This window comes from Pelodiscus sinensis, chromosome 3, assembly GCF_049634645.1.
Source record: "Pelodiscus sinensis isolate JC-2024 chromosome 3, ASM4963464v1, whole genome shotgun sequence".
Classification (NCBI taxonomy): Eukaryota; Metazoa; Chordata; order Testudines; family Trionychidae; genus Pelodiscus; species Pelodiscus sinensis.
The window spans coordinates 164,489,904-164,517,013 of NC_134713.1; the positions used below are offsets into that span (position 1 = coordinate 164,489,904).

General features: G+C 40.6%; 1 protein-coding gene across 1 annotated transcript in view; it reads right to left on the minus strand.

Moving 5' to 3' along the window:
* EPAS1 (endothelial PAS domain protein 1) overlaps positions 1 to 26,708 on the minus strand; it is a 158,766-nt gene extending 132,058 nt beyond the window's left edge. The window contains exon 1 of the mRNA XM_006125477.4: positions 26,263 to 26,708. Coding sequence (XP_006125539.1) covers positions 26,263 to 26,288 — 26 coding nt within the window. The 5' untranslated portion in view covers positions 26,289 to 26,708. The remainder of the gene's footprint in view (positions 1 to 26,262) is intronic.
* Between the last annotated feature and the right edge of the window lie 402 nt (positions 26,709 to 27,110).

Consider the following 27,110-nt stretch of genomic DNA (forward strand, 5'->3'; position numbering starts at 1 on the left):
CTCTTTACTTAATCCGTGAGGAGAATTCACCTTATTTTTTCCAAAATACTCAAGTTTATATCACTTAAGCACCAGCCTTTTGTTTCTTCTTCAAATACTATCATCCTATTCAGTAGCTGCATCGTTAATACTGCAGCAATTCTTGGCACTGGAGCAAGTGAAATGCTTTTCTTTTAAAGCCACATATGACGCATTAAAACACTATTTGTCCACAAAGTGTTTTCTCCTTAAGCTTTGGTAAAGTAAAACCTATTTCCTGTACAAGTAACAATATAAAAACAGATTTTTGCTCAGTATTACTCATGTCTTACACAACACCTAACAATTTTGTTTGCTTAAACCACTAGTAAATAGTAGGCTGAACACAAGTGAAATCATTGCTAAATTACTGTTGGAGAGGGATAAATTATACTTAATCTAAATTTACATGGGACATTCTTTTGTACTGCATCTATTATTTAGGCCCCAATCTTACACGCAGTTATGCAACTGTTTAACTTTACATATTAATTCAGTTGACTACACTGGAAATATTCACCTGGCTAAAGTTAAGCAGATGAGAAATGGTCTGTAGGACTGAAGTAGTTACTCTGTAAACTTTTGGGCCAGGAACCAACTTTCTGTTGTACGTCTGTGATTTAACTGCTCAGTTGCTCCCAAGTAACTCCTACATCCCACTCAGCAATGGGAACTGTTGTGCAGATTAACCTAATGCAGCTTCACATGCTGGGAAGGTGCTTCTTATTCCCCTGACCCACGTCTGCACCTAACTCCCCTGTTAAATCTAGTTAAAATCTAACTCCATATGGCCAGTTTCCAGTCCCTCCTTTACTGCTGAAGAGAGGTCATGTATATGAGAGCTTTGCTTCTTTTCTTTGTCTACACCTGTTGAGGGGATGAAAATGAAAAGAATGAGCAAAGATAAGAATCTTGATACCATTTTTGATCAGGTCTTTTCATAAAAAGCTCTATGCATTCAAACATGGTATGAAATATTTTTTCTGTTGAACAATTCACTAGAGATTTTCATACTAATTATTATTTGAACTGCTATGCTATGTACACATAAAAAGAAAACAGATCTTTGTGGGAGAGGCTAATTTATATTGGGTCAGACCAATGGTCCACATTACCAAGGATCCATTGTCCATAGCCAAGCCTACAACCACATTTGCTCCAACCCCTCAGACAAAAGACAAAACACGTACAGGATCTCTACCAAGTATTTTTAAAACTACAATGCCTACCTGGGGAAGTGAAAAAACAGACTGACACAGACAGGTGGGTACCCAGAAGTCACCTATTAAAGGATAGAGCCAACAAAGAAAGCAACAGAATGCCACTGGCCATTACTACGGCCCCCAGCTAAAACCTCTCCAACATGTCTACAACATATCCTAGATGACAATCCCTAACTCACAGATATCTTGGAAGGCAGGCCAAGTCTCGTTTATAGATCGCCCTCCCCCCCCCCCGAAATATTCACCACCATCTACACACGACACAACAGAAACATTATTCCAGAACCATTCCCTGCAAAGAAACCCCATTGTTAACATAGCTGCACAAGTGACACTATTATATAACCTAAACATGTCAGCCACACCTTCAGTGGCTCATTCACCTGCACATCCACTAGCGTGACATATGCCATCATGTGCCAGCAATGCCCCTCTGCCATATGTTTTGGCCAAACCAGACAGTCTCTACACAAAAGAATAAATGGATACAAAGCAGACATCAGAAGTGGGAACACTGAAAAAAATCAGTAGGAAAGCACTCCCTGGACACTCAGTAGCAGATTTAAAAGTTGCCATACTTCAGCAAAAAAAACCAACCCTTCAGAATTCAGAAGTTACACAGTTACACGTGGGGCGGTAGTTGACTCCCCGGGAACTGTTGCACTTAGGGAACCAGCTTTTTAAGCAGGCTCCCTGCAAGCGCTGGCTCCCGCCTGTCCATCCCCACTGGCTCTGATACAGAGGCAGCAGCACAAGGGGGGCATGAAGCTCTGCAGAAGCCAGTACATGCAGGGTGCCGGCTTGAAAGCCGGGTCTTCACACATACAAGCTCCCACCTGCTCCTCTTCCCCTTTGCTGCTGCCTAGTAAAAACTAGGAAAATATCTAGATGAGTTGATGTACCCCTGGAAGACCTCCGCATCCCCTGCAGGGGCACATACCTGTGGTTGAGAATCACTAATTCAGAAGGAATGAACAGAATAGGTAATCATCAAGTGATCCATTCCCTGTTTCCTAGTCTGAGCTTCTGGCAAACAGAGGCGAAGGACACCAGAGCATGATTTTGTTTTCCTGCACAACCTGGCCAATAACCATTAAGAGACCTATCCTCTCTGCACTTATCGAGTTCTTTTTTTGAAGCCTGTTATGGTTTTTGCCCTCCAAGAACTCTGACAAAGAGTTCCAAATTGACTCTGCATTTTGTACTTCCTTTTGTTTATTTTCAACTTGCTGCCTATTAATTTCATTTAGTGACTTCTAGTTCTTGTGTTATGAGTGAATAACTCTTCCTTATTTATTTTCTCCATACCACTCATGATTTTATAGACCTCTATCATATCTCCACCCTTAGCTGTCTCTTTTCTAAGAAGAAAAGTCCCAGTCTTATTAATGAAAACTATTCCCCATCTCCGATCATTTTTGTTTCCCTTTTCTGTACTTCATCTCTCATGATAACTATTCCCCATCTCCGATCATTTTTGTTGCCCTTTTCTGTACTTTTTCCAGTTCCAACATGTTTTTGAGATGGGGAGATTAAATCTGCACACAGAATTCAAAATGTGGATGTACCATGGATTTATAGAGGCAATATGATATTTTCTTATTATTTGTCCCTCTCACAGGGTATGTCTACACTACCCCCCTAGTTCGAACTAGGGGGGATAATGTAGTCAGACGGAGTTGCAAATGAAGCCCAGGATTTGAATTTCCCGGGCTTCATTTGCATTAAGCCGGCCGGCGCCATTTTTAAATGCCGGCTAGGTCGGACCCCGTGCCGCGCGGCTACACGCGGCACGGACTAGCTAGTTCAGATTAGGCTTGTTTTCAGGGAGATATCTATAATGACACCAAGATCTCTTTCTTGATTGAAAACAGCTAATGTAAATAAGAGTTGAGATTCTGTTTTCTAATGGGCATTACTTTACATTTATCAGCACTGAATTTCAAATGGCATTTTGTTGCCCTGTCACCCAGTTTTGTGAAATCTCTTTGTAACTCTTCAAAGTCTGTTTGGGACTTAGCTACCTTCAGTATTTTTATATCATCTGCAAATTTTGCCATCTCATAATTCACCACTTTTTCCAGATCATTTATGAATATGTTGATCTGTACTAATCCCAGGACCAACCCCTGAAGGACACCACTATCTACCTCTCTTTATTCTGAAAACTAATAATTTATTTCCATCCTTTGTTTCCTATCTTTTAACCATGAGAGAACCTTTTTCTTATTGCATTACAGCTTGCTTTGGTTGAGGGTTCTTGTTCTGAAAATCTAAGTGCAATATATCCACTGAATCACTCTTGTCCACATGCTTGTTGACTTCAATTAAAGAATTCTAGTAGACTAATGAGGCATGATTTTCCTTTACAAAACCATGTTGACTTCCCCTACAAATCATGTTCACCTATGCATCTGATAATTCTGTTCTTTACTATAGTTTCTACCAATTTGCCAGCACTGAATTAGGCACTGGAGACTTTTTTTAAAAAATTGGCATCGAATTAGCTATCCTCCAGCCATTTAGTATAGAGGTTGTTTTAAATGATAGATTGTATATCAGAATCAGTAGTTCGGCAATTTCACATTTGAGTTCCTTCAGAGTTCTTGATCTGGTTCTGGTGACTTACTACTATGTAATTTATCGATTTGCTCCAGAACATCCTCTAACTCTAGAACAGTTCCTCAGAGTTCTCATCCAAATAGATTGGCTCATGTTTAGAAATGTCCCTGACATCCTCACCATGGCACCTCGAGGCCTCAATTAAAACACCTTGAAACCGAATGATACCTTTTGCACAGCTATTTAAACCCACCCTGACCTTCTCATGTATTATTCCCTAGGTTTAGTTCAACATCCAAATCCCTCTCTTTGCCTCAGGTACATTTGGGGCGGCCCAGATAACTGTCCTGTGATGAAATGCTATAGAATAACAATGGGTTTGCCATCTCAAAGATACATTCATTGTCTTCCGATCCCTTGCTGTTTCCCTCACCAGATGTCTCTTGAATTGTTGAAGGTATCCAATATGCACATTGATCTTACAACATAAGGATCAAATTCATAGGTGATGCAAATGGCGATGTAAATTACTTATAAGTAGGTGTAATGTATGTCTCGAGTGATAGCAGGAAGTGGTATAGCAGAAAAAACAGTTAACATGACAGCATAAGAAGGCAGAAGGGAAATATAGGCCTCACCAGTTTATTTATTTTCTTGGGAACTATGCTTATTTAATGACAGGTTTCAGAGGTAGCTGTATTAGTTTGTTTAAGCAAAAACAACGAGTCTGGTGTTAAATTAAAAACTAACAGTTTTACAATGGCATAAGCTTTTGTGAACTGCAACTCTGTCAGATGCATGAAGTGAAAGACAAAATAAACAAATAGTAGAGACACAGAAATGGGAATGTTACATCAGAGCTAATTCAGTCAGGGTGGATGTGGATTAGGTGAAAATATCCAAAGTGGAAAATTAAAATTATTAGTCTTTAAAGGGCCACTAGAGTCCTTGTTTATTCTTATTTAGAAGTTCCAACCAAGGTTGGGATTGCATTGGGCTGAGCAGACAGAGTCACTATTCTAAATATATTAATAATTTAAATAGACAAGACAAAGGATGGAAGTGAGACTGTATTGTTACCTCTTTTTGCAGATGAGAGAACTGAGGCACAATAATTAACTGACTTTCCAAAGATCACACATGAAGTTTGTGGCAGCAACAGAAATTATACTGGGATCTCTATCCAGACCCTTAATCAGGAATCTTCCTCTCTACTAAAGTTTAGTTGCTTTCCTGCCATATTCACTCTCTTTTAATCCGTCAACAAGTAGCTTACACCCTACTGAGATGCATGCAGGAGCGGCCCGGGGCCGGCTACGGCAATTGGCGCCCCAGGCAGGCAGCATAATTGGCGCCCCCGCTTGAATGGCCGTCAATGGGCGTGATGTCATCATTGGGCGCCCGGGCCAGCGGCACTCTAGGCAACTGCCTAGTTAGCCTAGGCTCATGGGCTGCCCCTTGATGCATGCAATTTACACCAGAAGTTACATCATCTCTGAACTTGGCACCTGTTTAAATCTTTGTATATATTATATTTGAAATACTCAATCAACTGACTGTAATTTAAGAAAGTTCAATGGATGATGCCTGTTCTTGATAAGGGATACTTTTTGCTCTAGAAAGTGCAGACCCACCCTAGTTTCATTTGCTCCAAACCCCCCACTCCGCATAAAGATCTTTCCTGAAGAACCATCCTTCTGGCTGTGGTAAATGTGGCAGTTTCTGGAGTCTGTCAGGGTTTATCTTGTAACTGTCAAAGGGGTTGCCAGAAACAGACACTGACATCCATTCGTAGTGCTTTCAGCACTGAGCTGGTGTCAGAGCAAAGAACTGAGTTCAGAGTTCAGAATTCACAAAATGACACCCTCAGCTTGCAGATCCTCATTTTGAGTAGGCTCTGGGTTGGCTGGTTATATAGTTAATAAACATTTTTCTATGGGTAATAATGAGTGTTTTTAAGTTATTAAATTTTCCTGCAAAAATGCACCTGCTTATATTCCACCCTCAGGTCATTATGTCCCTATGTGCATAAGCGACTAGTCAAGTCACATAAGCGACTAGTCAAGAGATCTAAGTGACTAGTCAAGTCACTACTCGACTAGTCGCTCCTCCCACTACCACCCCCCACCCCCCATGCTGCCTCTGTATCAGACTTTGCAACTTTGAGTTAGAATTTTCAGAGCACAGGTTTAATTGTCAAGATCATAGTCAGGTGAGAATGATGCTGTGTCAAAACCAAACACCGATATATTCTTAACTGCAGGAACCACATGTCCCAGTAATAGGCAGATAGTGCCTTCAACATCCACAAAAAGAGGATCTCTTCCATTCATGGGCTCACCCATATTATGTGGAGGAGTTGACTGCCTCCACTGACTTTCCCCAGACTGCAATTAATTGGAATTGGCTTAAGAGAAGGGTGGGCTGGGTTAGGCCAACTGGAGATTCCTTAGGAAAAGCAGCAGAGCCCCAGGACCTTTTCCCATGGATCCTCCTTTTGGCAGGGTTCCTTATTAAAAGGGGGAACCCTAAGGGCAGCCAAAACCAGAGGTGATCAGGGCACAACACCTTCAGGCTGATGACTCTCCAATCCTGGGAATTTGAGGGGCTTGACTCTCCAATCCTGGGAATTTGAGGGGCTTAAGTGACAGGCTGTACAGTTCATTCCTGTTAGGTCGGAAGGGATGGGGATGAGAGAGGAAACCACACCATCCCAACAGAACAAAGAGGATTCTAGCAGAGTTTTGCTCCTCCACAACCACCACAAGAGGGACAATTTACCCTTTAGTAAAGTCCATGAGTCATTTAAATACTCTGGCCATAGTTGTCTATTTTTTCAATTCCATAAAAGTACTGCTAAAAAACTCATGGCACAATATAGCTTCAGGTCCAAGTCCTGGAATCCATTACTCAGAACTTACCCAAGCGAAGCTTCCATTACCCAAATAAGTTTGAATTCAGGACTTCACCCTACAGTTCTGTGTATCATTTTACTAATAAAAAGCGTATTTACAAACCCCTTCTTGCCCCTGTTGAATTCAAAGGGAGCAGCAATAGGATGTACTCTATGTAGTTATTTTGTGGGCTGCAGTAAGTGGAGCTATAGAATCATAAGGCTGGAATAGATCTCAGGAAGTCATTGAGTCCAATCCCCTGCTAAAAGCAGGACCAACCCCAGCTAAATCATCCCAGCCAGGACTTTGTCAAGCCACGACTTAAAAACCTCTAGGGATGGAGATTCCACCACCTCTCTAGGTAACCCATTCCAGTGCTTCACCACCCTCCTAGTGAAATACTTTTTTCCTAATATCCAACCTAGACCTCCCACACTAATTTGAGACCATTGCTCCTTGTTCGGCTATCTGTCACTACTATGAACAGCCTCTCTCCATCCTCTTTGGAATCCCCCTTCAGAAAGTTAAAGAATGCTATAAAATCACCACTTGTTTTTCTCTTCTGTAGACTAAATAAGCCCAAATCGCTTGGCGTCTCCTCATAAATCATGTGTACCAGCTCCCTAATCATTTTTTTGCCCGCCACTGGACTTTCTCCAATGGGTCCACATCTTTTCTGTAATGGGAGACCCAGAATTGGATGCCATACTTGAGCTGTGACCTCACCAGTGTCCATTAAAGGGGAATAATCACTTCCCTAGATCTGCAGACAATGCTCCTACTAATGCACCTCAGTATGCTGTTAGTCTTCCTGGGTACAAGGAAACACTGTTGACTCATATCCAGTTTCTCATCCACTGTAATCTGCAGGTCCTTTCCTGTAGAACTGCTGCTTAGCCAGTCAGTCCCCAGCCTGTAGCAGTCCTTGGGTTTTTTCTGTCCTAACTGCACTTGTCATTGTTGAACCTCATCAGATTTCTTTTCACCCAATCTTCCAATTTGTCCAGGACACTTCGGACCCTAGCCCTACCCTCCAGTATATCTACCTCTCCCCCTAGCTTAGTGTCATCTGCGAATTTGCTGAGGATGCAATCCATCCCCTCATCCAGGTAATTTAATAAAGATGTTGACCACGGGGTACTCTGCTTGATACCGACAACCAACCAGACATTAAGCCATTGATCACTATCCACTGAGCCAGATGATCTAGCCAGCTTTATATCCACCTTACAGTCCATTTGTCCAATCGGTGCTTCTTTAATTTGCTGGCAATAATACTGTGGGAGACAATATCAAAAGTTTTGCTAAAGTCCAGGTATATTACATCCACCACCTTCCCCATATCCACAGAGCTAGTTACCACATCGTAGAAGGCAATCAGGTTGGTCAGGCATGCCTTGCCTATGGTGAATCAATGTTGACTTTTCCTGATCACTTATATCCCCTGTATGAGACTGACAATCATCAAGAACACTACTGTACAGTAATAGCCTATAAAATCTAACCAGACATAGCAGCTTCATATGTTGTGCTTTAGAGTGTGGAGCAAGTTTCAGTTAGAATTAAAATTATTGTGATTAAATTTGATCTATAGGCAATAGCACATTTTCCATTAAATACAATGCCAGTCAAATTACTGTATTTTAATGTCACAAAAATCTTCAAAGTACTGTGACAATAAGCAGAGTTGATAAATATCAAGAATTCACTCATGCAGAGGGTAATATAATTGTGAATGCACAGGCCTTGGAGATTCTCTGATAATAACTGGAGGGTTATAATAAGAGTGATATTTAAAGGATTGGTCTGTGGTTTTTCATACAAATACATTGTTAAAAGCAAGTGAAAATCAACTGTGTGTTACTCAGGGTATGTCTAGACTGCACTCCTCTGCCAGCAGAAGGATGCAGAGTAGTCAGGTCAAAATTGCTAATGAAGTGGGGATTTAAATATCCCACGCTTCATTAGCATAAAAATGGCCACCTTTTTTTTCCGCATGGAGCTTTGTCGGAGAAAAGCGGCAGTCTAGAGGCTGATCTTTCGCTAAAGAAAGCCTTTTCTGATAGATCCTGTATACCTCGAGGCATAAGGGATCTATCAGAAAAGGCTTTCTTTAGCGAAAGATCGGCTGTAGACTGCCGCTTTTCTCCAACAAAGTTCCGTGTCGAAAAAAAGCGGTGGCCATTTTTACGCTAACGAAGTGCAGGATATTTAAATCCTTGCTTCATTAGCAATTTCGATACATCTAATTTATATTCCTTTTCCGAACAAGGGATGTAATCTAGACATACCCTCAGAAATTAAGTGCAGTGAATATGCTACCATTTATTGGGGGCCATTATGTACTTTGGTGAAATAAAATACAAGGAATCTTGTTTCAATACATTTTTAAAAGCTCCTTCATAACCACTAACATGTGACCTTTATGCTTCTCTATCTTAATATTAAGCAAACATTTATTGTGCAAATTCACAAATGTGTATTCTAAAGGTGAACTACAATATATCTATTATTGGAGTGCTACTAAAGACATTCATATCAAAATGCTCATGACGATCAAGTGATTTTTCTTTGTGTACACACAAAATTAATTAATAAGGGCTCCAAGAATTTAAAATTGCAAAATCTTTGTGCTACAGGAAAATGAACTCAATAATGCACATTTATTTTCATTAAATAGTGTAGATTATTTCAAGTAGACCGTAGCTATTTTGTAAATTACAGTGGTAGAAGGAAACCTATATTGGGGGGGGACTGACTACTTAAGAAAATGGTCTCCTAAATAATAAGCGAACTAAGTATGTTTATGGATTATATTGTACCAGATCTCCTATGTCAGTCACTTATTTACTAAAGGGTGTCATTTGTATGTATTGTATGAAGTAGTTTTGTTTACTTGCTTGCTTGCATTCCTAGAAACAGACTAATAATTCTAGATTCAATCTTTTAATCATTTAGAAATGTTGTGATCTTTCTCCATTAATTTTGCCACATTTTTGTTCATCTTGCATGTTACAAGATTCAGAAACAATGTTTAGTAGCAAATGATCTTCATTTATCTTTAGTGCTATGCTTACAATTAGGGATATTAGATATGGTTTATTTTAGTTATCGTGTACCTGCAACAATTTTTAGTGGTTACACAATTAATAAAATGCTCCCTGCTGGGACGAGGATGGCAGTCAGTGCACTCCCGACTCCTGGCCCCACTCCTGGGGAGTTGCCTGCCACCCTGCACTGCTGCCTCTGTATCAGAGACAGCAGTGTGGGGTGGTAGGTGGAGCCGGTCCACAAGAGAAGCCAATTTAAAAACTGGGTCCCCACACAGACTGGCTCTTGATTGCCAACCCTGTCTGCAGGGGGCCCCAGCTCCCCATGGACAGAAGCTGCAACAGCACCCCCCCCCCACAATCCTGCTGCCTAATACAGAGGCAACAGTGTGGGGGTGGGGGAGCAGGCGGCTCCATGAAACACGGTGCTTGTGGGGAGTCAGTTCTGTGGAAGGCAGCTGGGGGGTAATGGAGGGAAACACGCAGCTCCATGGGAACCAACATGCGCAGGGAGCTGGCTGAAAAGCTGACTCCCCACGGGCACTAGTTCCTGCCACCCCCCTTGCTGCCTATGATAACAAAATGTTTTTTAAGTACATTAGAAGCAGGAAGCCTGCTAAAAAACCTGTGGGTCCCCTAGATGATCGAGCTATAAAAGGAGCAATCAAGGACGATAAAGCCATTGCGGAGAAACTAAATGATTTCTTTGCTTCAGTCTTCACGGCTGAGGACGTTGGGGAGATTCCTGAATCTGCACCATCCTTTGTGGGTGATAAATCTGAGGAACTGTCCCGGATTGAAGTGTCATTAGAGGAGGTTTTGGAACAAATAGAAAAACTTAATGTTAACAAGTCTCTGGGACCGGATGGCATTCATCCAAGGGTTCTAAAAGAACTCAAATGGGAAATTGCTGAGCTATTATCTGTGGTTTATAACCTATCCTTTAAATCGGCTTCTGTACCTATTGACTGGAAAGTAGCCAATGTGACACCAATATTTAAAAAGGGCTCTAGAGGTGATCCTGGCAATTACAGACCGGTAAGTCTAACTTCAGTACCGGGCAAATTAGTCAAAACAATAGTAAAGAATAAAATTGTGAAGCATGTACAAGACATAATTTGTTGGACAAAAGTCAACATGGTTTCTGTAAAGGGAAATCCTGTCTTACTAATCTGTTAGAGTTCTTTGAAGGGGTTAACAAACATGCGGACAAGGGGAATCCAGTAGATATAGTATACTTGGATTTTCAGAAAGCCTTTGACAAGGTCCCTCACCAAAGGCTCTTGTGTAAATTACATGGCCATGGGATAAGAGGGAAGGTCCTTTCTTGGATTGAGAACTGGGTAAAAGACAGGAAACAAAGGGTAGGAATAAATGGTAAATTTTCAGATTGGAGAGGGGTAACTAGTGGTGTACTCCAAGGGTCAGTCCTGGGACCAATCCTTTTCAACTTATTCATAAATGATCTGGAGAAAGGGGTAAGCAGTGAGGTAGTAAAGTTTGCAGATGATACCAAACTGTTTAGGATAGTCAAGACAGAAGCAGACTGTGAGGGACTCCAAGAAGATCTCACCAAACTGAGTGATTGGGCAACAAAATGGCAAATGAAATTTAATGTGGATAAGTGTAAAGTAATGCACATCGGGAAAAATAACCCCAACTATACGTACAGTATGATGGGGGCTAATTTGGCTATGACAAAGCAGGAAAGAGATCTTGGAGTTATCGTGGACAGTTCTCTGAAAACTTCCACACAGTGTGCAGCGGCAGTCAAAAAGGCAAATAGGATGCTAGGAATTATTAGGAAAGGGATAGAAAATAAGACCCAGAATATCTTAATGCCCCTGTATAAAACTATGGTATGCCCACATCTCGAATACTGTGTACAGATGTGGTCTCCTCACCTAAAAAAGATGTTCTGGCCTTGGAGAGGGTTCGGAAAAGGGCAACTGAAGCTATTGGGGGTTTGGAGCAGGTCCCATGTGAGGAGAGGTTGAAGCAACTGGGACTTTTCAGTTTGGAAGGAAGGAGACTGAGGGGGGATGTGATGGAGGTGTATAGAATCATGAGTGATGTGGAGAGGGCCGATAAAGAAAAGTTATTTATTAGTTCCCTAAATAGAAGAACTAGAGGACACCAAGTGAAATTGATGGGGAGCAGGTTTAAAACTAGTAAAAGAAAGTTCTTCTTCACACAGCGTGTAGTCAACCTGTGGAACTCCTTGCCAGAGGAGGCTGTGAAGGCTAGGACTATAATAGAGTTTAAAGAGAAGCTAGATAATTTCATAGAGGTTAGGTCCATAAAAGGCTATTAGCCAGGGGATAAAATGGTGTCCTTGGCCTCGGTTTGTCAGAGGCTGGAGAGGTATGGCAGGAGACAAATTGCTTGATAATTGTCTTCGGTCCACCCTCTCTGGGGCACCTGGTGCTGGCCACTGTCAGTAGACAGGATACTGGGCTAGATGGACCTTTGGTCTGACCCAGTACGGCCGTTCTTATGTTCTTATTTAATAATAATGAAAATATTCATATATTTTAAGGGGTGAAGGGACCATAGTAATCATTTAGACTGACCTCCTACATAACACTGTCCAAAGATGCTCATCCTGTAATTTCTGCATCAAACCTCCAGTCTTTTGTTTGATCTATTACATACCTTTTAGGGTATGTAGTCATTCGAACTTGCAAATGAAGTCCAGGATTTAAATATGCTGAGCTTTATTTGCATGTTCCCGAGCGCCGCCATTTTAAAATGCCCTGTAGTTTGAACTGCCTGCCCACAGCTACACGCAGCACAGGCTAGGTAGTTCGAATTAAAGCTCCTAATTCGAACTACCGTTACTCCTTCTGCAATGAGGAAACATTCAAATAAAGCCCAGGATATTTAAATCACAGGCTTCATTTGCAAGTTCGAATGACTACATTAGCCACCCTAGTTCAAATTAGAGTGGCTAGTGTAGACATACCCTTAGAAAGTATTCAAAACTCATTCAAAACTGCAAATGGAGATTCCACCATACCGTACCTAAGTTAGTTGCTTTAATGATTAATTAGCATGTATATCACAGATGTGTGCCTTATTTTTAATCTGAATTTGTCTACCTTCAGCCTCCACATGTTTTCAGACTAAGATAATAAGATGCTTAAATATTTACAATAGATATTAACATTTTAGTGGGTATATAGAAGTTTCTAATGATTTTGCTAATTTTATTACACATATAACTTCAGACTGCCTTGATTAAAAATCTTCATGCATAGACATTTATCTTTTCCCTAGACAATAAAATTTTATTTTCCAAAATGAGAAGGGAAACTGTTAAGGAAAGGGCTTTTAAAAGAAATGTCAATTAAATATGTGCAACTGACACATCTTACAATGTATTAAAATGATGCGGTATTCTAGCTTCTGATCCTGCCACAGGCTGCACAACAGGAAGAAAAGAACAGGAAAGGAGTCAATGGAGAGTCATTGAAGTAAGAGTGGGAGGCGAAGGTGCTGAATAATTTAGAAAGGTGCACAACATTTCACATCAGTAGGTACCTAATGCAGACTTGAAAAATAATTATAAAGACCCAGTAGCAAAAAGACTGTGAAAAAGATCATTGACTAATTTATACAACATTTCTGATGAATATTAGTATACTACAGAATATTTATATGAGGATGCGAACTATGCATGGGGTAGCAGCTATTCTACACCCCCAAAGTCACACAACTTCATCTGCTCATAATGATCATCTTGGCTACGTCTACACTGCACAGTTATTTCAGAATAAGCTATCCCGGAATAGTTATTCCAAAATAGCTTATTTCGAAATAGAACAGTTACACTGCAGCGAAGCCTCAAAATTAGTCTGAGGCAGGCTTTCCTAATGTAGATGTGCTATCTCGATTTAGAGCCTCAGGAGGAATAACTTAGAATGCCCTTGGTGAGGGGCTATTTCAAAATAGCAGAAGTGGAGCATCTACACATGCCTTATTTTAAAATAGCTATTTCAGAATAGGCATTATCCTTCATAGAATGAGGTTTACAGAAGTCAGAATAAGCCGTCCATTATTTTGAAATTATTTCAAAATAACGGAATTCCTGTGTAGACGCTCACATAGTTATTTCGGAATAGCGTCCGTTATTCCAAAATATCTTTGCTGTGTAGACACACCCCTAGCTGTGTTCCTGTCAAGCTGGGAGCACAGACATCCAGCTGTCTTTGGAATCAATAGGCTTCAGAGTCTTCATCTGCTGGAGGTGATACATGGAAAAAATTGAAATACTACTCATAATCTGAAATCTTCATGTAACATGTAAATTGAGCATCAAAGCAACACCTCAGCAATAAAAAAGAAAAAACAATACTTATATTGCTCATTTATTAAAATGAAAGCATATAGAAATGTAAATCAATACTATAATAATCAGTTAAAGCAGGCTCCTTTCTATTCCTTAAGTCCAAAGACCCACTTCATCTAGCACTTAGTTTAGCTTCCTAGCATCTATGGATTTGATACACTACTGTTTTTGTCTTAAGATTTTGTCTTAAAGATACTTGATGTAATAAAGATTCAGCTCACTAAGGGTACGGCTAGACTGCGGGAGGATTTCGGGATACCAGAGGTATCCCAAAAACACTCCGCCTCATCCAGGGAATGCGTTTGCTCTTCCGCTTTTTTTTGGTGGAAGAGCAAATGCGCTGTTTCGGAAGCCCCTGTATTCCTCGTTCTACTGGCTTCCAAAAGAGGAAGAAGGGGGCTTCCAAAAGGGGGTTTTTTTTTCTGACAGTTGGCCCAGTCTAGACAGGCCAAATGTCGGAAAGCCTCTTCTGACGAAAGAATTGGAAAAAGGTACGCAAAATGCGGAGCACATTTTGCGTACCTTTTTCTGACAAGAACTTGTAGTCTAGTTGTACCCTAAGCCTTTATTCAGCTATGTGTTTGTAATTATTGCAATTAATACAATTATACTTTTTAGTTAGGGGAACTGTTAAAAATGCCATAATCATCTTTCCTCTATATATACTGTGCATTCACAGAATGGTAAGAGAGTTATGAATTGCCCCTCACTTATCTCAATGACAAGTATTGACTGTTAAGCTTGTTGATACTACTCCAATGTCTTTCACAGAACTAAGACAATGTATACCAGCTTGAACTGAATCTGGCCACAGATTTTTTAAGTCATTTAGGTACACAATTCCATATATGGCCCTGATATTTCAAAATCAACCTAGGTATTTTTAAACTCAACTATTAAGAAGTGCAATTTGGCCAGCTTCCTAGACAGAATTTGACATCCTTGATGTTGATATTTTCCTTCTTTCAGAATTAGTTAACTAATATCTACTTCACATATAACACTACTTTTATAGGTGACACAAAATTTAATTCTGACATTTTCACATTTTGCTCCTTGATAATGGAGAGGGTCACAGGTGCTGAGGTCTATTTTTTTAAAGTTTGATTTTATTTATAAATTACTGAAGACTTTTAGAAAATAGAGTGTATTTATGTTTCAACTATGTGAATTCCTAAAATGTTTGAAAGCAAATGTTAAATTTGAGATTGGAAAAAGTAAAAACTGTCTCCTTTGCTTCCAATTGACTTGCAATGTAAATAAATACAGCATAGAGTCAAGATACTGGTCATTATTATTGCTGTCATATAAAGCAGAGTATGTTTGCCTACTTTTTAGCTGTATTGAAACAGAAAAAAGCAAAAAAACCCTATAGAAACCATCTCGTGTCGCCCTTATAAAACCAATACAAACCAAACATGCATCTGCCCAATGCACAGACTTGATACTAATCTGATATTAATCACTCAACCACAGGCTAAAATAGAACATAGGCAAAGTTTTATAAATCTTTCTGATTGAATCTTATAGAGAAAACAATGTAAATATTCCCTTAATCAAGGAAAACTGCTGACTACACATAATCATGAGCACAGGGTCAAGATTAGGGCACCTCTTTGACTGAAGATCAGACACAAAAATTCAACTAAAGCAACTTTGCTTCTTGTTAAACAAAACATTTAACAAGCTTCTATAGGATGGAATATTGAATATTAGCTGTACCATGTAATGCAATGAACAGTGGAGCACGATGGGTGTTTTATCCCACCTCAAACTCTTTATAAAATAAAACAGCCTAAAATTAAGTTAGAAATCTAATTGTTAAGAACTGTATCACAAACAGTCCTTTGCAAATTCTGTGTGCTAATTTAGATAGTAAAACAATTAAAAAATGTCTAGAGCTAAATACAATCATGCAGACAAAAGAGCTAAAATCATAATTACATATGGACTGCATCTAGACTGGCAAGTTTTTCCGCAAAAGTACTCACTTTTGTGCAAAAACTTGCTAGCTGTCTACACTGACTGCTTGATTTTGCGCAAAAGCACTGACGTTCTACTGTCCGAAATCAGTGCTTCTTGCACAAATGCTTTGACGTTCCCATTCAGGCAAAAGCCCTTTTCTGGAAATGTTTTTGCGCAAGAGGGCCAGTGTAGACAGCTAAAAACTGTTTGCACAAAAAAGCCCCAATGGCAAAAATGGCGATCGAGGATTTCTTGCGCAAAACCGTGTCTAGATTGTCACGGACGCTTTTCCGCAAAAAGTGCTTTTGCGGAAAAGCGTCCGTGCCAATCTAGATGCTCTTTTCCGTAAATGCTTTTAATGGATAAACTTTTCCGTTAAAAGCATTTGCGGAAAATCATGCCAGTCTAGACGTAGCCTTAGGGTGGCTAAAACACTAAAAAGCATAATTAAATTTGGCCAATTTGGGATGCTAGCTATTATCAGCCAAGGTCTACTGTACATCTTAAATCAAATACTGTATTCTACACTGCTTTTGGAAAGCAGCATTATACAGTTTCACATATTTTTTGTTTCCCATAGAAAGCAAACTTTTTAGTTGTGAACAATCTTGCAAGTCTAATGAAAAGAACCAGCTAGTTAAAACACTTTGCTCCAACAAATGTTTAAGGAGGTACTGAACACAGCACAAGACTGACAGATAACAAACTTTATCTCAAGGAAGTAACATTAAAAAATTGCACCTGCATATTGTAATATATTTGCATTTTGTTTTAATCTACAGTGGTGTGTCCTGGATAATGGCATACAATTCATGCCCTACACTATGCCACAAAATGAAATGCCCACACACAGTTTTCTTCCAGTATGTACTTAAGATGTATAAGCAAGCACTCTAGTACAGGCAGTCCCCAGGTTACGTACAAGATAGGGACTGTAGGTTTGTTCTTAAGTTGAATTTGTATGTAAGTCGGAACTGGTACATATTGTAGGGGAAACTCTAGCCAAACATTTCTCCAGAGCTCAGTTTTATTCTCCACCTCACTTCCGTCAGTCCTTTATTCTCAAGCTGAGGTGTCTGCTGAGAAAAGCCGCTCCACGTTTCCCTGGTCTGCTGGGGGCGGGGCGCTAGCTTCGCGTCTCCCTGGTCTGCTGGGGGGAAGCAGCTAGTGCGGGGTTGCCTCACCCCGTTTGTAAGTAGGGATCCGATGTAAGTCGGATTCATGTAACCCGGGGACTGCCTGTATTGAAAAGAATACCCCTATTCACCATGCTTCATTATTACCAGATCTAAACAAAAAAAAAATACATGTCTGTGTATAGAATTATTTGTCTTACTGTAGCAATATTGTTACAATGTGTTACTGTAGCAATATTGGTCTCGGGACATTAGGGAGACAAGGCGGGCGATATGTCTTTTATTGGACCAACTTCTGTAGATAAAAGAGACAAGCCTTCAAGTTGACACAGAGCTCTTGTTTGGGAAAGTACTCAATGACACAACTAGATACAAATTGGAACAGACTGTTTAGCATAAGGGGTTAACATGCTGTAAAAGACCATTCAAGGTGAAGTGGATAGTTATCACCTCTCCAGTTGCAGGGACATGTCTACATAGCAGGGCAAAAGTCAAATTAAGCTACACAACTCCAGCTACATCAACTGTGTAGGTGAAGTCGAAATAGCTTACCTCAGCTTTCGGCACTGTCTACACAGCAGGAAGTCAAAGGAAGAACACTCTTCCTTTGACTTCCCTTATACCTTGTGAAATGAAGGTTACAGGAGTTGAAGTAAGAAGTCCTCCCACTTGCCATTATTTCAAAATAATGGCTTGCTGTGTAGAGGTGCTCTTTGTTATTTCAGAATAACGTCATTTATTATGAAATAACGCTGCTGTGTAGACATAGCCCGGAGGATTGGTGGGTTATAAATTGTTGCAATAACTTATAAATCCAATGTCATTAATATACTATTAAGTCCATAATGTTTAGTGTCTAACAAGAAGTTATTAATGCCGATCATTTGAAGGTGTAGTGCTTGTTTCCTTTGAGGGTAAGTATTGAGAGGTCAAATATGCAGTGAGCATTTTGTGAATAATGTTCACCCTTGGGTAATATGTTTTTGTCTTGTCTATGTGAGTTCATTCAAGAGCATAGTGATTGTCTTGTTTCACCTGCATAATTCTTAGTAGTGCATTTGGTGTAGCAGGTGAGGAATATACACCACATGTGGTGACATATGTAGGACCTATGGATCTTGAAAGGTGTGTTGTGAGGCATATTGATCCTCTTACCAGTGGAGATATGTCTGTAGGTTTCTCATCTGTTGCAAAATGATGGGGTCCTTTGTCTTCCTATTGCAGAGATGTTAAATGTTCACTTTATCTGCAATGGGTTTCTTACAACTGGTTCTAACCGGGGCGTACCTATACCTCTGAGGGTACTCAGATGTCTGCTAGGAGGCAGCATCAAGCTCATATAGATGGGGGAAAGGAGAAGGCTGCTGCAGTGGCAGAGTCCCGGACCCCTTTCAGTCACTGCTGGAGCACTGTGCGGTGCACTCTGGGCAGCACTAAGTGCTGAAGAGGGGGAAGGGCCCCACATTCTGGGCAGCACGGAGGGCTGTCTGGGGACCAGCATGGTGCACTCCGAGCAGCACTGAGGACTAGTTGCACTTGACCCTGCCCCTTCCACCCTCTGTTCCGCTCCTTCCAGGCGCTCAAAGCCACTGTATCTCCCCCCTTTCCCTGGAGCCCATGGAGGCTGTCAGTTCCCCTGGCACTATCCAAATCAGTACAAATTAAAATGTCATATAGTGAATTATTTATACTGCTACACTACACTGAAATGTAAGTACAATATTTATGTTCTAATTTATTTATTTTATCATATGATAAAAATGAGAATTCAACCAATTTTTCAGTAATAGTGTGCTATGACACTTGCATATTTCTATGTCTGATTTTATATACGAGCGGTTTTTAAGCAAGTATCTTGGGGGAATGCAAAACAGATCAGATTATTGAAAGAGGTACAGAAAATTGGAAAGGTTGAAAGCTATTGTCTTACAACATGTTAACTCTCATGATAAACCTGTTCCACTTTAGATATAACTGTGACACTTGGGTGTCTCTATAGTGCAATAAAATACTTGTGACATGCCCACCTTAGCAATAGGGGCTGTAAAACTGCAGCAGATGGTCGGGTTTGGGCTGGAGCTCAGGATCCGAGATCCAGTGAGTGGGGAGGGTGCCAGAACCCAGGATCCAGCCTAACACCAAACACACCATCACAGCCCTGTGAGTCTGAGTCAGCTGACATAGCCTAGCCCCAATGTTATATTACAGTGTAGAGTAAACATACCCTTTGAGTACCTTTCCCAGACTTGAAGAGCTCTGTGTGAGCTTGAAAAGAGATATAACCTCACCCACCTTTCCATGATAGCATTTACAATGTAAAATAATATACCCTACTGTGCCTCATTGGCCATCAATATCTTCACTGTGATATTCACAACAAGAAAGGGGGTGAAATGAATCAGCATGAAATTTCTTTTCTCCGCGAGGTTGTTTTTTTCATGTCTTGTAGCAAGATGCATAAATGTAAAGAAAGCAATTATAATGAGTTTCAGCCTAGACTGGAGCTTGAGCATTGTTTTTCCAACCATATGTTTGGAAACACTACAACTGAGCAAGAGGTATAATTCTATGGTCACATTTGAAATATGAATGGCAATTCATTATACAACTTCTTTTCATTCCTTGCAAATCAGGCTACTATGCTAGTAACAAAAAGCCCAATCCTTCAATGCTTACTCATACAAATACTATAATTCTGTTGATTTCAATGGAACTACCCACATGAGTAAGATCTCCTTCCATGAATACAGGTTGTAGTAACTGGTTCTACATTAGTTGAATTTCAAAGGCAATACTCGGGGGGAGGGGATGTTCCTTGCCTCTCTGCATAGGTTGTAAAACTCTTTAAAGGTAGGGAAATAAAATTTTGTTCACTGGAAGCTTGTAATTATTTTTAGATAATTCAAATGTTGACGTTTAGAAGAAGTACTTAAAAACACAGGCTATGTCTAGACTACAGAGTTTTGTTGGAAAAACAAAACTTGAACCTGTTTTTCTGACAAATTTGAGTTACATCTCAACTGTAAGCGCGTTCTTTCAACAGTAAATCGAAAGAAGAGGGCTTTTTGTGCCATTGGTAATCCTCATTCTACGAGGAAGAAGCCTCTTTGTGAAAGAGCTCTTTCGCAAAAAGGCGTTTGTGGACGGGAAAGAGGGAGTTTTTTCAGAAGAAGAGGGAAGAGGAAAAATCACAGGTGCCCTGGTGTCCATTTTGTCCATAGCAATCACTGCTTACATGCGAGATAGTTTCCAGCCAGTGTGGAAAAAAGCACGTAGCTTTTTCAATGCACTTTTGCAGTGTGGACACTCTCTTGCACAAGACGTTTTTTAGAAAATCTCTTCTGAAAAAAGCTTCTTGCGCACTAAGCTTGTAGTCTAGATGTAGCCACAGAGTTTCACAGTGCCCAGCAAACCTTGTTCTGAAATTTATATATTTGAATGTTTAAGTGTAAGAATGCTGCACTGTAAAATTAGATGTGTGGTAGAATGCAAGAAGAAAGATTCAGTAGATTTACAGTAAGGTAGGTCCCTAAATATAATGAATCTCATAATAACAGAATTCCAGTACTCAGGCCCTTCATACTATCCAAATAGGGTGAATATATGATAACTGAAGATAAGAACAGGTTACTAGAAAATGCAGTATTATTTAACAGAAAATCAGTATGTAGTACTCCACTCAAAGATGCCATTCAACTTGTATAAAATCCAAATATTTGTGAGTGGAATGAAAGGTGACAGAGGAACTGAAATCCACCCTTGTACTTCAATGCATGTGCCACTGAAGTCCATGGAAATCGGTTTTTAACAATTGGATTAGTTCTTTTGTGAGTAAGGATGTGTAAGCTTCTGTTGATGGTAATGCTCTTAGTACCAATCTTTCTCCGATTAAAGTAAATGAAAATTCTCATTCACCTTGGTTATGCAAAATCAGTCCTTTGAGGCAACAGGTCAATGGGAGTTGAGGCACAAAGTATCTCAAAAGAGTTTCTTAGCATCTAGAAGTACCAAGCTTTAAATATTAACAAAAGCATTCATAGCCATAACTAAACAGGGATATTTAAGCATCAGATGTTTGGTCTTTTAGTCAATTTTTTTACACTCCTGTCCCCTCTCTCCCAGCATCACACAGCATCTATAAATTTGCCCAGCTTACAAAAAAAATTGGTCTGACTTCAGTATAACGTCATTAACAATCACCAGGAAACTTTTCTGGTGACATAGATCATGAAATAATCTTACAAAAGTTCACTTAAAAATCACTGCAGTCATATTCTCACTCAGTAGTGAAACATACATATTTCTCATCGTATGAGTTCATTTTCTTGACTGGAAAGTCTCTAATAGATTTTTTTCCAGCAATATGTGTTCTGAATGAATTTATCAGGAAACACCAAACAAGCATTAACAATGGTAGCAAAACAGCAACATTGACAGTGTTTGCACTCATTTGCTTTACGCTGAAGACTCTTCCACATGGAACACTAAATCTTATGTTCTTGATAGACACAGAACAAAGTCGTCTTGACCCTGCAATGTTTCTTGAATTAAAAAAAAGGAATTATAAGAAAATAACCAATTGCAAACAAAAAAAAATCATGATTAAATAAAAAAACAAAGACATTTCAAATAGCTGAAAAAGAAGCTGTCAGAATACTGAAATATCATTTGAGAAAAACCTTTATGATCAGTTTGCATATGATCATGTTTGGAATATGAAGATTAAACGTATACAGTATTGATTACTCTAAGTTTATATAATCTTACAAACAAAATTTATTTTATTCTTTTAATGATTTTTTTAAATTAGTATTCTAAGAAGTATTTAAATTTTTGTTTAAGAATATAAAATGCCTATAAAGAAGTTTGCTGCTGATTAATTTAAAGTAGTGAGTCTATTCATTTTCCATCAGTTTGTGGTAGATTATTCGGATCAGATTTTTAGACATTATAATTCAGTGCGACAACATGACTGTTTTATATAAAATGTTACTCAGATCTCTTTCACCTGTCCTGAAATTCCCTTGTGAGAATCTGAGAATGATCTTTGATTTGAATGGAGCACAATGTAAAATGTCATGGATTATCTTTCATGGACTGCCTCTGAATTATGATGACAGAACTGTTCCTCAAGGCTCATGACTCAAGACTTGCATGGAAGTCCTACAAAACAGATTTTTATTACCATCATCATTTTTCCTCAGTAAAATTGATTATAAATTGTGCTAGTAAATGACCTAAGTTAGAGTTTCCAGCTATATATCTGAGTAGAAATCAAGTTAATACCGCAATAACTGACGAGCTAAAGGCAATAAATCATTATTATAAAAATGACAAATGTAAATAAAATATTTTCAGTTTCAGTTAGCTATGCAAACATTAAAAGCTCACCTTTATTAATACAGCCTATGAGAGAGTTAAATATTATTAACCCAATTCTGAGAGAAGGAAATTGGCACAGGAATGTCAAGTGATTTACTTAAGGGCCAGTAATATTAAAACTCAGAACTTAAGCATAGCCAGTAGATTAGAACTGAGATCACCTTACATTTCCATTTTGTGCTTTATCGAAAGTTTCTAAGGCACTTTAGATAAACAAACGCAAAGAGAGAAAAGAAGAAAATTCAGAAAGCCTCCAGAGCCAGCAGTGGTTTCATCTTCTACCCACAAGCCTTAAACCTGCACACCCTGTGGCAAGGACCACTCCTTAAGAAATGAACTTTTTAGCCATTCATTCTAAGTGCTGCAGGATGACAAAGAGTAACTGAACTACTTTGACAGTTACACTGTTGTCATGATTCAGTTGCCATTGATGGGCACAGTCCACACTACAAAACACCCATGGTTGGCCCCTGAGCTTCAGACTTGAGCTGCAGGAATGTAAAACTTCAGTGTAGAAATTTGGGGGTCTGTCTCCAGCTGAGTCCAAACATTTACACTGCAATATTACAGTACCACAATTGCAGTGTAGTCACATTGTATGATCTGGTCAGCTTCAAATTATTCTGAGCATTAGACAGTGCTCATATATAGTTTAGGTGTTTTAGGTGGGGGGAGGGGGTTCTGTTAAAGCTGTCTTTCATTAAAATTGATTTTTTAGTCTGAAAATTATGTTTATTAAACATACTATATAATTTTATAAATGCACCTTACTGTATGAATTTTTTTCATTCTTTTCTTCAAAACAGATTTGAGGCTACATAATATTATCCCGTACTTCATTCTTTGCATAGAGAGTTAACTAACATTTAGAACAAATACAGAGGTAAGTGATTAAAATGATTTAACCCTAATAAATTAATGTCTCATATGCTGATGTTTTAAAAAATACAATTTACCCAAAACCTCAGCGGGGTAGCCGAGTTAGTCTGTAACAGGAAAAACTTAAAAAACAACAAATAATCTTTAAGGTTCCACTTGACTAACAAAATATGTAGAAGGTATCATGAGCTTTCGTGGGCAAAACCCACTCTCTTCAGACCCTGTAACCCTATACTCCGGTCATCTGAAGAAGTGGGTTTTGCCCATGAAAGCTCATGATACCATCTACATGTTTTGTTAGTCTTTAAGGTGCTACTAGACTATTTGCTGTTTTTTAAGTTTTTCAATTTACCTAAAGTTATCCTATCTCTCATAGTGTATCTCAGTCCATTCATAGTGTAGCTCAGTCAATGATTTAGAACTAGCGCACAAATTAAAATAGAAATATTAAATACAATTTGTAAAAGCTTAGCATATATCAGTAAATGAAACTACTATATATGAAGATATTTCCTTCGTAAAGTACAGCTTTTATTTATATGTCTGTATTCAATGACAAAAGCCAATCTTGCAAACACTGATAGTATAAAATAGCTTAAATATCTCAACACAGAGGTCAAGCATGCAATTTGTAATTATTTGGACAGTATTTACTCATGCAAGTACTCTCGTTGATTTCATGAGTTAATTGTCTGCGGGAGTTTTGGACTATAGTTCATGACTTCTTTCCTTTTGTTTCCACCAAAAACTTTGTATGAAGATTCAGTAGGGAAATTATTCTGAGTCGTAATTACGGAGGTTGAATACCTTGATTTCTGTTTTCTTTGGATATATGTATTTACTAAGATACAATTCAATCCCTACTTTACATCCCTTCTTGCAACAAAAATAAACATAAGAGTAAGATATACCCACCTAGCCCATAACTGTGCTCAAAACACTTCCAGAGCCCTCAACTCTTAAGTAAAACAAATGACAGTTTAAAAAAGACTCCATGTCCTTCACATCTAATATTACATTCTAGTATTTCATCAGATCCTCAAAATTATGATGCTGCCTTATAGACCCCTCAATAGGTTGAAATTTATCAGCAATATGCAATAAATAAATGTTAACATAGTTTTCATGTTGTCCATGTAATTGTAATTATTTGTTTTGTTTAATTATTTCCCTCTAAAACACCATCTTCACCTGAAATATAATAACCTAACTGACATTAAAGATAATAAATCTTCATGTAAATTGCATTTGCCTAATCCCCTACTAATAAACTAACTGAGAATTGGCAAGACTGGAGAACTAGTATACAGACCACAGTCAACAACGAGTATGTGCATGATTTGAATTTCAAATGACCAGCTATGGGAGCAGTTATGTATTTCCAATTATACTGTACATTCTTCTTTGTATGAGGATGATTGATTCCCCACCAGAAAACAAAGCTTTCCCATTTTGTAGAAGTTAGGGTTCTTTCCAAGGGAGAAGAAAGTGGGAGTAAATATAACAGAGGTGAGGGAAGAGCCTTCGCCTATGGGTGTCAGAGACCTCTTCAATACAGCCGACCAGAAAAGAGAGACCTGAATGTTTCCCAGTGCATCTCTTCAGAGCGCCGCTTCCAGGACACTCACTTCCAATGCAACTGAAGTGCAGACTCTCAAAACAAGAAAGAGTCTGACTCCACTAGGAGCTCAACTCCCTCGAACAGCAGCTGCCGCAGAGACTAGTCGGCGTTCCAGTCAATGCTTGGGCTAAATGTTAGATTAGATTTAAACCGACGTCACAAAAACGGAGAGTTGCACTTTTTGCCTATACACCGGATTCACAACAACTAGACTAAGTAACTGACATTAGCCGACGGCCCCTGCGCTAGCCGAAAGTCCACAGGGAAGATAACACACGGTATTTTGATACACTGAGACGGTGGATGGGGCTGGATTAACGTGGAATCTACTCTGGTATCGAGCATACCCAGCGGACACTTAAGTGGGGAAGCGGCGGCGGCGGGGTTTCTATAGTGTGTAGGCTGCATGTTTCCTTGAAGCTCCCATGGGCGCATGAGGGAACAGGACTGGATCCACACTACTGCATAGGCTACGTTTCCCTATCATGTATATGACATCACCAGGAGCTTCTGAAACCACCTATTTGGGATCACTCCTTCGTGCTGGGGAATTCCTTCTGCCCTAGTCAGCCCCCTGCTGTGTGAACCCCCGCTATGTTGCGTGTAACCCTTCCCCTCCCGGCTCTTCTCGAACTCCAGTCACCTTTGCGAGAGCCACCACAGACTGGGAAAGGAAGGAGCTGGGCTCCTCCACATTTGCTAAAAAGTCTTATGTGTGTCGCTGGGAGCGGTTTTCGGTGTGGGAAAGTGATCTGCGCTGTTTCGTCGAAGTGACCTCTGCCCCCGCGTCTGCGGCGATCAGCCAAGACAATTCACTGCGAAGAGACATTTTTTCCTGCCGCTACTCCTCTCGAGGCCCGATCCCGCAGGCAGGCAGCGGAATGCCCTGCCGTGAACTTCAAGAGAAGGCGGCTCGGGCTCCTCACGACAGTAGCTGCTGCGGGATCCCCAAGCGCCCGCTTGCAGCCCCAGCCGCTAGGGCCTGGAGCGAATGCAACAGCCTCACACTCGGAGAAGCAATAGAAGTCACCCAGGTGTCCTTGGGATGATGGTAATTTAGCGGAGTCCCACTAACCATGCACCCCCCGGGCACCACTGCTGCAGTGACAGTTCCCATTTTAATTGCACCTTCGTATCCCCTCCCCCGACTCTGTCCGCCCCCAGTCTCCCCTCCCGCTTACCTTTTCTTTTCCTTGTCAGCGGTCATTATCGCTGCCCTTCGTGCTGCTTAAACCAACTCGGGCTGCCAACGAGGGCTCCTCAGTCACTGCTGCGAGTCTCCTATTGCCTCCCCCCGACAGAAAACCGCCCGGCAGCTTAGAGATCACAGGCTTGGGAGCAGGAAGAGAGGCGCCGGGAGGGCTCGCCGAGCTGACAGCAAGGCTGGTGCACTAATTGTCCTCTAGGAAAAGGCTGCGGCTGTCCTGGCCAGGTCGCCCCTGAGCTGACCATACAGTCTCAGGACACTGCCGAGGATTGTACAGCCTGCCCAGGGGGGGAAGGGGAAGGGAGAGACCGGGTTCGCCCTGGAATCTGAAGCTCTGCCAGAAGAAAGTTCTCACTTTAAAACTTAAAGCTTCCCTGGGCTCCTGGGGGCAGGTTCAGCCTCTTTAGCCCAGTCACCCACTCCAGCTGGAGCTGTCGGCAGCTCGTTCTCCAATGGGGACGGGAGCTGCAGGAGCCCTCCTCCTGCCCCGCCCCGCCCCCGGCCACCACGGCTCCAGCAGCACTTGCCGAGACCAGGTCAACGCCGCGAGGGGCTGCGGGCGCCTGGGCGGGTGCAGGCCAGCAGGAGAACCCCGAAGAGCGCGGGGGAGGAGGCGGCGCCCCAGCCTCGGGGCTGCAGTGGCACGTTCTGCCCGGCGGGCCGCGGGAAGTTGGGAGTCTCTCCTGGCGCTGTAGGACTCGCAATAGCTCTGCCCACGCTGGGGAGAAGGGGCTGGGAGCAATTCCCTCCCCTCGGCAGCCCCTGCTCCCGGGCCCGGGGGCCGGATTTCTCCCTCTCGCCCCCCTCCCCCTCTTTGCCTTG